This window comes from Quercus robur, chromosome 8 (assembly GCF_932294415.1).
Source record: "Quercus robur chromosome 8, dhQueRobu3.1, whole genome shotgun sequence".
Taxonomy (NCBI): domain Eukaryota; kingdom Viridiplantae; phylum Streptophyta; class Magnoliopsida; order Fagales; family Fagaceae; genus Quercus; species Quercus robur.
In genome coordinates, this window is record NC_065541.1 from 45,756,348 (window position 1) to 45,770,321 (window position 13,974).

At 35.3% G+C, this 13,974-nt stretch overlaps 2 protein-coding genes across 6 annotated transcripts in view; one reads left to right on the forward strand and one right to left on the reverse strand.

The window, feature by feature from the left end:
* LOC126695990 (probable sugar phosphate/phosphate translocator At1g06470) overlaps window positions 1-13,974 on the reverse strand; it is an 89,963-nt gene that overhangs the window by 74,333 nt on the left and 1,656 nt on the right. For 4 of the 5 annotated variants that reach the window (XM_050392780.1, XM_050392781.1, XM_050392778.1 and 1 more), the window contains exons 3-8: window positions 13,774-13,943; window positions 10,922-11,007; window positions 10,739-10,788; window positions 8,804-8,871; window positions 7,551-7,651; window positions 7,354-7,366 (exon numbers count right to left, since the gene is read on the reverse strand). In XM_050392780.1, coding sequence (XP_050248737.1) covers window positions 7,354-7,366; window positions 7,551-7,651; window positions 8,804-8,871; window positions 10,739-10,788; window positions 10,922-11,007; window positions 13,774-13,943 — 488 coding nt within the window. The remainder of the gene's footprint in view (window positions 1-7,353; window positions 7,367-7,550; window positions 7,652-8,803; window positions 8,872-10,738; window positions 10,789-10,921; window positions 11,008-13,773; window positions 13,944-13,974) is intronic. The other variant, XM_050392782.1, reaches the window with a different exon arrangement.
* LOC126695993 (uncharacterized) lies at window positions 2,220-3,035 on the forward strand. The gene is made up of 2 exons (XM_050392785.1): window positions 2,220-2,703; window positions 2,940-3,035. Exons 1-2 carry the CDS (start codon window positions 2,220-2,222, stop codon window positions 2,969-2,971), a joined length of 516 nt encoding a protein of 171 aa, XP_050248742.1. The 3' UTR covers window positions 2,972-3,035.

Genomic DNA, 13,974 nt, shown 5'->3' on the forward strand with positions numbered 1-13,974 from the left:
TTTCTTGAGTTGCTGGGCACACTAGGGCCTCTTGGTTTCTTCTAGTGCCGGGGTAGTTTTCTGGCAGCCAGAGGCAGCGGATTCCAGCAGGCACTGTCCATGAAAAACAGTGATGTCGTCCATCTGGTTTGTTTTCTGTTTCCTGCCCAGCTTTACCACATGTAATTATTCTTTAAAAAAAAAAAAAAAAGAGGTACTGTATGTGCTCTGTATGTCTCTTTATTTGAATATTACTCTATGATTTGATTTGTGCTACTTAGTTTTTTATTGTATTAAGCCCGGTTGTGGAGCTATTTTATTTGGATGGCTGATTCGGAAAAGTCAGAAGTTAGTAAGACTTCCGAAACTCACACTAGAGGGGTAGAGAGTAGACATGGCAAAACGGGTCAGAATTTTCTGACCCGACCCGACCCGACCCGACCCGAAAAATACTTGACCCGAACCCGATTCTTTTGACCCGAAGCAAAAACGGGTTGACCCGTGACCCGACCCGTGTTTTGTGCGGGTCAACCCGACCCGACCCGCGACCTGAACCATTTTTTTAAAACTTTTTTTTTTTGGTAAAAAAAATAGTGAAATTAAGACAATATTGGTTTAATTGTTTATTGTGAGCTTTAAGGAAACAATTGATACATTTACATAACTGCATGCAAATTAATTGAAAAATAAATGGTTGAGCATTCTGTAATGAGTAAAGATTTTTAGATATCAAATAGCAAAGTACATGCCAAGATAATCTAGTTACAGTAAAGTTAAAAACAGATTTAAAATTGTAGATATGTGTGAGACATATTCATGAGTGTGAAAATAGTAAAGCCAAAGTATCAAATTAGCATAAATTATGAATGTTTAGATCTATTTTTTAACAATTTATGTTCAAAATAAACGGCTTTTCAAAATAAATTATGATATGTCCTAGAGTGTGTGCTGCTTAACAATGATATGATCTTCATAAAAGAGACTAGGTATAAATAAGTAAGCAATCAAACTTTAATGTATATCTCAAATTGAAATAGAGTGTCAACCACAATTGATAATAGATTATAAAATTAATTTTTAAAATTGTAACTTTCTTATATGTTTTTATTCTTTATCAAATGAGTTGTCCAATAAGTCATTTGTAAATTTTTTTTTTTTTTTTGAATGTTGATATTGTGTAAAAATAAAACTTGTATATTTGTTTTACTTATCTTTGTGTTGTTTTGTTTTAGATAGTAATGTTAGGATTTGTATAATTTTAAAATTATTGAATAAATATTAATAAGTTTAACTGAGTTTATTCTTGATATAAGTAGTGAATGCAAAATAATGCATTTTACATCAAGTAATATGTTGCATAACTATCCAAATGGCAAATACATATTGTTTTCTTTATAAAAAATATAAAAAATAAAAAATAAAAAATTTCATGTGAAAAATACGGGTCAACCCGACCCAACCCGACCCGACCCGCAACCCGATTGACCCGAACCCGATTTCAACCCGCTTAAAATGACCCGTTTTTGACCCGTGACCCGTTTTTGACCCGTGACCCGATTGACCCGACCCGAACCCGACCCGACCCGCCCGTTTTGCCATGTCTAGTAGAGAGTCAGGTGACCTCCCTGAGTGAGAATCCAACTCTCCAGATTACAACTCAAAAGTTGGACAGGCTAAACTACCTAACATGGTCCCAATCTGTATTAATATTTATTCGGAGTAAAGGGAAAATGGGCTATTTGAATGGGAAAATCACAGAACCCTTGGAGACTGATCCCACATATGACAAATGGGAGGCAGAGAACTCTACAGTCATGTCTTGGTTGGTGCATTCTATGAAACCAAAGATCAGTCAGGGATATTTATTTCTTCGTACTGCAAAGGAGATTTGGGATGTAGCAGCTCAAACCTACTCCAAAATGGGAAATAAAGCACAAGTTTATGATTTGAAGCATCGTATTCAAGCGACTTCACAGGGTGATTGGTATGTTGCAACTTACTACCATAACCTTCGTGGTTTGTGGCAAGAATTAGATCACTATCAAACTTTCAAAGCTAAATGTACACAAGATGCGATAGACTTTCAAAAATTTGTTGAAGATGAATGTATTTATGAATTCTAGGGAAGACTACGAGCTGAATATGATCAAGTTTGAGTCCAAATCTTGGGAAAGGATCCTCTTCCCTTACTCAAAGAGGTGTTCTCATATGTTCAGAATGAAGAAAGTCGTCAGGGTGTTATGTTATATTCATCTACTCCAGAACAATCTGCACTGGCCACTACTTTTCAACGTGCTGCCAAAGGAGATTCTAAGAATCGGGACAAAGGTCATTGGAATGAGAATGCTCTAGATGACAAGGACAAATTATTTTGTGATCATTGTAATAGACCACGTCATACTCGGGAGACATGTTGGAGGCTCCATGACCGTCCTACAAGAGGGCGAGGGGGCTGTTTTGGTGGATTCTCTCGTCCACGTGCAAATCACACTACTTCCACAGAGGACATACCTCCAGCACCTACTCCAGCTCCTAATCATGAAAGGGCACTTAACACTGAGGAGTTAGCACAGCTGCATCAGTTTATGGCTCGATTGGAAACACCTACTGATACATCCTCATCTGTTGCCCATTCAGGTAATTTAGCTACAGCCCTTAATGCATCGTCAACGGAGTATGATGATCCTTGGGTAATTGACTCGGGAACTATAGATCATATGACTGGTAAATCCTCATCTTTTTCCTCCTATAATCTCTGTTCCAGCAAGGACAAAATTAGAGTAGCCAATGGTTCTTTATCATCTATCTGTGGTAAAGGTTCAATTGTTGTGCCTCCATCCATGCCTTTATCCTCTATGCTTCATGTTCCTAACCTAGCAGCAAATTTATTATCTATTGTTCGTATAACCCTTGAGTTAAATTGTAGAGCCATTTTTTACTCATCCTATTGTTGTTTTCAGGACCTAACCACGGGGCGAATGATTGGCAGTGATAGCCTTAAGGATGGTCTCTACTATCTGGACAAACAGCCCAAAGCACAAGGATGGCTAAAAAAGGCTTATCAGATGACTCAGCAGCTCAAATTTGGTTATGGCACCAGAGACTAGGACATCCCTCTTTTACATTGTTACAAAAATTGTTTCCTTTTTTATTTCAGCATAATAATGTTTCCATATTTCAGTGTGAGACATGTGAACTAGCTAAACACCATTGAGTTTCTTTTCCTCTTAGTAGTAATAAAAGTTTTGCACCTTTTTCGCTTATTCATATTGATATTTGGGGGCCCTTTAGGATTGTTTCTTTAAATGGGTGTCGTTGGTTTATTTACTTTATTGATGATTTTTCATGAACTACATGGGTATATTTGTTAAAAGACAAAAGTGATGTGTCTACTGTCTTTCAACTATTTCACAAAATGGTTCAAACGCAATTCAACACCTCAATAAAAACGATTCGTTCGGACAATGGGGGGGAATATATGTCTGGTACTCTTCAAAAATATTTTCATACACATGGTATTATTCATCAAACCACTTGTGCCTATACCCCTCAACAAAATGGGGTTGCTGAAAGAAAAAATCGACATCTCCTAGAAGTCACACGGGCTCTTCTCCTTACTGCCAGTGTTCCAAAGTCCTACTGGGGAGATGCCTTGCTCACAGCAACTTATCTCATCAATAGAACGCCATCTCGCGTCCTTGACTTCAAGAGACCACTTGAGCTACTTTTTTCATCTATACCATCCTCTAATTTTATCATCCCTCCTCATGTCTTTGGGTGTATCTGCTTTGTCCATCTTCATGGTCAATCTAGGAGTAAATTAGACCCTCGTGCCCTCAAATGTGTCTTTATAGGTTACTCTCCTACTCAAAAGGGATATAAATGTTATCACCCTCCTTCTCGAAAACACTTTGTGTCAATGGATGTAACCTTCTTTTTTTTTTGATAAATAAGAAAGATGTATATTCAAGAAACTACCCCATGAAAACATAAGGTAGGGAAAAGAGTACAGAGAGAGAAACAAAAAGAAGAAGAAAAAGACAAGAAAACAAACGGAAAACAACAAAGAGCTAATTACAAAGGAGAGAACTAAGGAACAAAGGGAGAGAGTCACTAGAGGTGAGTCCCCAAGCCCTAGACCAATCAAATAGAGAACCACAAAAATAAGCAAGCAATTGGTCATCGGATTTGTCCCTGTCCTCAAAAGTCCGCCAATTTCGCTCCCTCCAAATACACCACATCGGATGTAACCTTCTTTGAGACATAATTTTACTTCTCACTTCAAACTCCTCCTCAAGGGGAGTATAATGGCGATGAGGAGTTTTCTGTGTCATTACCTATTCTTATTACCTCCACTAATGTTGACTTGAAAACTAATTTCACTGATGTTGAAGTGCAAGAGGCTAATAATGAGCTGTCATCCACTGATGATAAGCTGGATGAGACACCTATAAAAGAACTAAGGGTCTATTCAAGGCGCCAGAAAAGTAAGACTACTCCAAAAGCTCCCGAGCAATCATCTGAACCTGACTCAGGTAATTCTGCTCCTGTTCTCTCTATACCCACCATAAATGATATTGATCTTCCTATTGCACAATGCAAAGGAGTTAGATCATGCACTCATCATCCCATATCAAATTTTCTTTTATATCAACATATCTCACCTGCATTTCGTTCTTTCCTATCCAAGTTATCTTCTGTGTCTATCCCTCAAACCTTCCAAGAAGCATTAGGAGATCCAAAATGGAAAGAAGCGATGCAAGAAGAGATGAGAGCTCTTAAGAAAAATGACACATGGGATTTTGTTGACTTACCGAATGGAAAAGGGCAGTTGGATGCAAGTGGGTGTTTACAATTAAGCATAAAGCAGATGGGTCAGTGGAAAGATAAAAAGCTAGATTGGTTGCAAAAGGTTTTACACAAACCTATGGGATTGATTACAAGGAGACATTCGCACCAGTAGCAAAGATGAACTCTATATGAGTTCTTATCTCATTGGCAACAAATCAAGATTGGCCTCTACACCAATTGGATGTAAAGAATGCTTTCCTCCATGGAGATCTTGAAGAAGAAGCATACATGGAACTCCCCCCTGGCCTTAAGCTACCAGCTTCTAATAGTAAAGTGTGCAAACTAAAGAAAGCCTTGTATGGACTGAGACAATCTCCTAGAGCCTGGTTTGAAAGGTTTTCCCAAGCTATGCAGAAATTTGGTTACAATCAAAGTCAGGCTGATCATACATTATTTATTAAGCATTCACTACAAAGAAAAGTAACAGCTCTTATTGTCTATGTGGATGATATGATGCTAACTGGAAATGATGAGGAAGAGATACAAAGACTAAAGCAATCCTTGGCACAAGAATTTGAAATAAAGGACTTGGGAAATCTGAAGTATTTTCTAGGCATTGAAGTGGCAAGATCAAGGCATGGAATATTTCTTTCTCAACGGAAATACATACTCGATCTTCTCAAAGAAATAGGAATGTTAGGGTACAAAGCTATTGATAATCCAATAGAGCAGAATGTCAAATTGGGAGAAGACCTCAACAGCCCCCTAGTAGAGAAAGGAAGATATCAGTGACTAGTTGGCAGACTAATCTACTTATCACACACTAGACCAGATATCGTTCATGCGGTAAGTGTGGTAAGTCAGTTTATGTATTCGCCACGAGAGACACATATGAAAGCTGTTCGTAGAATTCTCCGTTACTTGAAATCCTCACCGGGTAAAGGAGTACTATTTGCTCGACATGATCACTTGAAGATAGAAGCTTATACAGATGCTGATTGGGCAGGGTCAATCATAGACCGACGCTCCACCTCTAGATATTGTCTATTTGTTGGAGGTAACTTGGTTACTTGGCGGAGTAAGAAACAATCAGTGGTTGCAAGATCCAGTGCAGAGGCTGAGTTTACAGCAATGGCCCATGGGATATGTGAGATATTATGGATGAAGATATTATTGAGGGAGCTTGGATATAACAGTAAGGATCCCATCAAGCTGTTTTGTGACAATAAAGCAGCAATTGATATTGCTCATAATCCAGTTCTACATGATCAGACGAAACATATTGAAATTGATAGAAACTTTATCAAGGAGAAATTGCGTAAAGGCATCATTTGTACTCCATATGTAAGAACTGGAGATCAACTCGCAGACACCTTGAAAAAGGGGGCAGCAACTAATCACTTCCATAGAATTCTGGACAAGCTGGGCATGAGAGATATCTACACCTCAGCTTGAGGGGGAGTGTTGACAGATTCTATGTATGGTATGTGTGGAAAGCTATATATGGTATAATCTTGGGCGTGAAGGTGAAGGAAATATTCAAAGAAGGAAACTGAGTAATTAGAGATTATTTGATTTCCTATTTCTGCTATTGTATTCCTATTATAAGTTTAGGGTTTCTCTATTTAATCAGAGTTGTACATAGTGGAATAAGCAAGTAATAATACAATTATTTTATTACTCTCTCCTCTAGTTACTAGTTTCTTTTGTTTCTTCAAAACTATCATATCCAAAATCATAAATCTGTCTCTTCCTCAATAAACATATCTCATTACTACAAATATAGAGTATAAATTTAGTATTTTCTTTGTTGCTGCAAAAAGATCAACTTCTATTTTTGGCAAACACCATAAACCCTGAAGGCTGAAATGCATATCTCTGGACAGGACAGGTATATATAAAGCAAGACAAATTGCAGTACTTTGACGATTACTTAAAGCACAGGCTGTACAAAATCAAACTTTCATATTCTAAAAAATGCTCAGCTATGATTTCTATGATCTTCTATAAGCAGAAAAACTACACTTCTTATTCATCGAAAATTCTTTATCTATCCTTTTCACAAGTGAGGACTTTTGATACTCATCAATTTATAATATAAAAATAAAATAAAGAATCATTTGACAAAGGAACTCAATAAAGTAGTACACACCAAGTTGACAGGTGCGCCAACAATGTACATTAAGCAATACCAAAAAAGGAAAAATGAAATAACTGGGGGTTCCTCATATTCAAACACAAGACCTTTTACACAGACCACACCCTAACACCATAGAATTTACAGCTAGAGAGAGAAGAATAAAAAAAACATTGTGAGAAGCAACTCTAGAGTGGCCAGGTTCTTTATTTATATATGAATATGAAAAGTATAAGATTGCCCTTTCTTACACATAATATTCTTAAAAGTTGTAACTCTAGAAGATGAGTCACGGTTATAGGTTCAAAATAAAACTCTAATGATGTCACCTAAGTGACAACTGATGATTCTAGTCCAAACGCAGTCATATGAAAACACGTGTTAATCTAATAATATCAAACTTTGCTAAAATTTAAATTCCAAAAAAGGCAATATACAGCACTTACCATAAGCTTCTTTCTTTATATTGATTTTGGTGTCGAATCGAACGAATAGAATGCAAAATAAGATTCCAAGACAACAACAAGAATTAAGAACACAGTTATTAAAAAACAAAAATCAAAACTTTGGATAATGGAAAAAATAATCAAAATCCATATATCACCCAAATAGAAAGTAGCTAAAAAACCTACACAAGACCTACCTGCAGAAGAATTTGAGTCATGGCCCAGCGGAAGCCAGACATTACAGCAGCAAGCATAACCAAGATGAAACCCAAAAACTCAAATTCTGTCTCTTTCGCAACTGCAATATAGTCCATATGGAAAACACAGAAATATTAACACTGAATATCTTTAATTTTTTTCTTTTTTGCTACCTGATAAAAATCAAAACAAGTAAAGAGGGGCGTACAAGAATAATATCTAATGTAAAGACCTAAAATTAACAAGAGATATAAATCAAAAAACAAAGAATACCGCCTAAAAAGTCATCCAATCATATATTGGAGAATCACTACTGTAAGAAAACTGCACCAAATAAATCATAGCAGAAGTCAACCACGGTAAGGGCTGTTGCATTGCAGCAAAATATAGGGGTATATCATACAATCAAATTTTCTTTTCGTGAAGTTTAAGTTGAGAATCCTCAGATCCTAAAACACCTTTATATGTTCAAACATTAACCCTATATTTGAATGAAGGGAGAGAGGAAGGGTAGACAAAATATACTAATTTTGGGAACAAATGCATTTGCAAGAAATCATTGCATGTGAAGTATAAAATTTGACAAGGACCTTGGACAAAATATGAATTTATATTAACAGCAGAAAGAATAAGGAACGGAAAAAGCCTTAGGATTATTGGATTCATATTTTGGCTGTCCAGGCATGGTAAACAAGTCTAATGATACTTACATGAAGAAACTAGAATTATGCAGCTAACATAAAATCCTTATGTTTTGGGCATATCACATCTTTGTGACTGAATTTCCCCCCATTAACAAAAACAAGGAACCATTCCTGTACTAGCCAGCAAATATAAGGAGAGAAATTGAGATAGGGGCAAGGATGAACGAGATAAAAAGGAAACAGAAAAGAGAGAGAAAGGGAGGGGTCCAAGAAAGAAAGGCTTTTAATAATTTTTATTTCCTTGCTTAAATCATCTTCAGGATCTATTCACACTTTGAACCAATACACCGAATATTATTCCATGTTATCCATTTGGGATCCATTCTCATATAAGCCTGTAAGGGCTTGTGACTTGGTGGGTCCACTTGTTGCATCACTCAAGCAGCCAGGGACATCTATAGATTATCACTACTTTCACAAACTCACATCCTCACAAATAACAGGTTATATATCCTAACACTGGTGGTGCTATCTGTGCTACAGACAAAATGCAGGCATATTCAACTGAGCAATTAGAGAATAACACAACTACAGATGGAGTTTGATACCTGTTAAAAGTATTCCAACTGAGATAATTAAAATGATGCCTGAGAGTTTAATGCTTGGAGACTCCAACCTTCCAAATAAATTTCAGCATTAAATGTAAATAATAGGTAACCCAAAAAAACATACACATCAAAACGCACAATAAATAGATATCTAGATTATAATTTGCAAGAAATTCATAAAAGTCAAAGCAGTATGAAATAAAATTACAAAAAAATGAACATCACAAAATAGTCATTTTACTGAGAGAGAAGAAAATAATGGATGGACAGACTTCTAAAAATTTGAAAAAAGCACCTATACAGGCTCTTAGCAAATGGGGCAAATAATTGCAATTTTTCATGTAGTACTATTAATGAGTTAAAGCAGGAAAACTTTTCTGTATGGTTGCTGAGAAAGTTCAGGAAATGAAAAATGATTTTATTTATGATTTTCTGAATTTTTTCAACCAAATGGAGCAAATAATTGCAAATTTTCATGTAGTATTATTAATGAGCTAAATTTCAATTGATTTTTGGGACCCTAAGGTGAGCAGAAATGTCTATTGGAGCTATTGTACCACCTTCATTACGAGTCTGAAGAGCATGGAGCTGAACTTAACTGAGACTTTTTATTCAAGAGGGAATCTGGGTTTGAAGAGATGGGACCCCAAGGGGGGAGTGTTGCTTACTAGAGGTACTACAATTCACCAATTTGGAGGCGGTGCGGGTTTGGGGGTTATTGGTCACAGTGTGGATGAGGGTGTGGGTGGTTGTGTTGTGAGGAGAAAGAATTAGAATAAGAAAGAAAAAGAAAAAGAATTTTTTTCAGAAAAATTTTAATTAAATTTTATTACAACAATCAATTTGGTCAATTGATATGTCAGGGGTTTAAATTTCAAATTGACAGTACAAGGATTGTTTGTGAAAATTACTCACAAACCACAAGGGGTCGCTTTTGCATTTTTACCTTATTATTATTACTACTTTCTCTCTCAGAACATGTGGGCATCAAGTGTCATTTTGAAAAATAAATGTAGAAATTTCTATATATTCATTGTTTCTATCATTAAAAGTTATAACAGTGCTCAAAAGAGTTTTAAAGTAGTTTATTGACTTTTTTTTTTGTGGGGGGGGGGGGGGGGGGGGGGGGGGAAGCAATGCAAACAAAAAATTTGGACTTTCAAAGAAAAAGAGAGAACATAGAGTTAAGAGAGAGTAGACAAAACAAGAGAGACTCTAATCGCAACTCTAATTTCAAAGTAAAATTATTATCCAATCATAAAGTTTGAGTTTACAATGTTCATCCTTGGCAATTTTTACACTAAGTAGTTGGTTATGCTAACATGATGACATCATCCCTAAATAATAACAAGCCCTCAACAAACTATAGCTAGCACACGCGTAAAAACAATTAATCACGTGTGTCAATCATAACAGACTATAGCTAGCATATGAATAACACGCTTAAAACAGTTGGTCACATGTCTAACTAACTTCTACAACAACTATCCACATGTCTAAAAACCATTTAATCACATCTTTTTTTTTTAGAATAAATGGCAGAACCATTTAATCACATCTTGAAAAGAAGGTTCTTTGCTGAGTATCTTATTCAACCACATTAGAATGCTTTTATGGAGTAGTTGGCCACCTCATCATGCCTATGCCATGTGGAATAGTCATGTTGAAATACTCTACATGGGGAGCTCTTTAGCAAAATTTCCAAAGAGGTGACAAATATTGCTAAAAAGCTTTAAGCCCCTTAAAGATCTTTTTTCCCTCTCTAAAGGCAATGCCAAATGGGGCCAAAGTGTTCAAGAAACTAAAAGATCAGCTTGAAGAACAACAGAAAATGACACATCAACTCTTAATAACAGAAAAAAATACACAATATTCACATAGGTTATTCATATGAAAAAGAGACAGGTAATACAGCTTAATTGACAAGAGATTCACCTGAAAGCAAATGCAAATAATAGGAGAAATATAGGAGAAGCAGATTTACACTGCACAAACAAGAGAAGTATGTTTGCTTAGAACCTTAAAAATGGTAAAATGTGGACTTATTAAGCATATAGAGAAACTTTATTGAGATGATAACTATCCCATGATGCTGTAGTACAGTAGAAGATAACTAACCATTGTGGCAAATGTGACAGATACAAATACAAGGGATGCATTGCTCAGGTTAATGTCCATTGCTGATCCAAGAGCTGTTGGTACAACTGTGAAAGGCAAAGTCCATCTGTAGCATTAGTTGATAGAAAAGTTAATTTAACAAGCAATTACAGAAATTTTGCATCAAGAAACATATATAAATTAAATAATAGTAATTAGAGGAAATAAACATATGGGCATACAAGACATAATATATCATCAACCAAGAAAATAAATCACATGCAACGTCTGAGATAAGCATAAAATATTTTACTGATTTCTTCAGCAAAATTCACTTGAAGATAATATCTATCTCCTCCTTGAGAATTAAAATTAAACCACTCATCAAGCAAAAGAAAGTAATGTGTTATTAACAGCTTGCCTGTACATTCATAAAAATCAATTTACACTTCTCTACTAAGAAAGGGAGAATTTGAGTAAGCTTCACCCAAATGGTGATTTACTGCAAAATATAAGAGATTCAATCATGTTCATGTTCTTCTTCTGATTTGCAGAGCATGCATACCTAACAATATGGATAACAGGGATCAGTTAAAACACACACACACACACACACACACACACACACACACACATATCCAGATCAAACTTTCACAGTGTGTACTTGGATTCATAGAACTTTGTCAAAATTTGAATCACTTCTTGCCTGGTTATTGGATAACAAGGGAAATGAAGAGAGATGAAATGATGTATGACCTCAATAATTTAGTAAACAATTGGAAGGATTTGGTGAAAATGGAAGGAGGCGTTCAAATATATGATGAAGCCATGGAAGATTAATTTGCTATTACTTTGCAAATTTTCCTATTCAAGAATTATTTTATGGGGCCCACGTATGAGTCTTTTAGGATTAACAGTTTTTAATTTAGATTTTATTTTATTAGTTAAAGTCAATTTTATACTCAGGCAAATCTGTAATTTATATAATTCCTGCAAATTACGGGTATTTTGGTAATTTAGTCGATTCTAAGATCTTCTAAGGTATTCTAAGTATCTTCGGTTTATTTTCTTTGGGTCCAAGTTAAGTACTTATCTTTATAGTAGTCCTAATACTAGTAGGAATCCTATTACTACGAGTACAAGTAAGAGTCTTTATATATATTGTGCTCAATGTATTCAAAGGTGATAGAATGAGTTGATTATTCATAAAAAATAAAAATGAATGAGTTTATTAATAAAATTTAGTGTTTTCAGCAATAGGCACATTCGCCTTTGTTGGTTCACGGATACCGTTCACAACCCCCCTAAACAGCACTATTTTCTCTCAAATTACCACGTACAAAACGTAGTCAAATTTCCTAATTTTCCCTACATCAGTATACTTATTCAAAAAAAAAAAAAAAAAAAAAAAGGAATTGTTACAACATTTAAATCATATTGTACAATCATTATAACAAAACTCAATGGCCCTCAATATTTTCTAACAAAAATCTCTTCTAATCCTTCCATTATCAAACAAAAATTAGAACTACAAACTTGACTTCACTTCAAATGTCTCATCTTATCAATTCTTTATCTCTAACTAAAATTGACAAACACACTTGGGTACTTGAAAGGGAGGGGACTTCTTGTTATATGTTTTCAAGGCCCACTTTTCTGCTTTTTTGTCCTCTCCTTCTGTTTCATTCCTCTCAACCAAACAAACAGGACAGACAGTTTCCTTTCTCTCACCTACAATTTTTTTTTCTTTTGCTACCAGTTAGCTCATCTTCCTTTTCCTTCTCTCCCAGCAAGGGGAGCATCAATGATCTTCATCTCTTCATTAAAATCAGGGCTTCTTCATCTTTGTCTCATCATATTAATACAAGAAGAAACAGGCCCCATGCATAATTCTATTGTCACACAAACTCCAGCACTAAGGCCTTAATTTGACAATAGAAACTCTGTTGACTAAACTGCTCATTCCATATTCTGTACTCAGAACACATTAAGGTAGCTTGCATTAAGGATTCTCTTCAAATTATATCACCCAACCAAGTAGCTTGCATTAAACTTTTTAAAGAATGGGAAAGTCCTTTGATGCAAACTATCGGTCATGTTGCCTACAAAATATCCAAGCAAGTACTCGGAACGCATTAAGGTAGATTACCTATAAGTGTAGCGAGGATTCTTTTTAAATTATATCACCCAACCCAGTAGCTTGCATTATACTTTTTAAGGAATTGACAAGTTCTTCGATGCTAACTATTGATCATGTTGCCAACAAAATATCAAAGCAATCAAGTTACTGACAAAAGATTGCAGGATTCTCACAATAAATAAAAATGCATGGTACATACAAGTACTTTCATTATCCTCAGTTTCCTTCACTTAATATGCATATAGGCTTTCTGCATAATTTGTATGTTCAATCACAAGACTAACTTCTTACTTTTACCAATAACTTTTAAGTTTTTATATCAGAAAATAAATTTCTTATAGATTTCAGATGGCAAGAGGATACAAGAAAGACAAATATCAATAAACACACTGCTCCAGCGCATTAAACAGTACCTGAATCTCATATGTTCCAAGTACACAACTACATCTGAGTTATATATAATATAAAATTCTATTTTGTTAGATACAACAACACATTTAGGATGAAGCAAACAAGAAAAGAGGAGAATCCCGATTCAATTAAAATTTGTTCCGAACAACCACAATTTTTTTTTTTGGAAGTACTATTAACCACAAAGTATTCGAAACCTAAAACCAACCATCATTTCAAACCAAAAGATTTCAGCACTAGCTTGGTTGGAAAAAATAAACAGAATAATTAATCAGTTTTTAGGCAGCAAATTGACATAATAAATTTAAGTGGAAAAATTTACCTCTCAAAAAGTAATCCCTCCATGACATAGCAACGCTAGGTTCAAACCTATGAGACCAAAACCATGTGATGGCCCATGATAGAACAGCTTGCATTGTAAAATGGACAGTATTCATCAATAAAGGAGCTGGGAACTTTCCCAAATCTTCTCCTAACAGGCTTTTGTTATATCTAATCAAAAGAGCACATAATAAGAACCAAA

Excerpts from the sequence above, each read along its gene's own strand:
- LOC126695993 (XM_050392785.1), top strand. The coding sequence starts at position 2,220 with ATGTTATATTCATCTACTCCAGAACAATCTGCACTGGCCACTACTTTT. Across the intron at positions 2,704-2,939 it reads AACTATAGATCATATGACTG|GACCTAACCACGGGGCGAAT; the intron begins GTAAATCCTCAT and ends TGTTGTTTTCAG.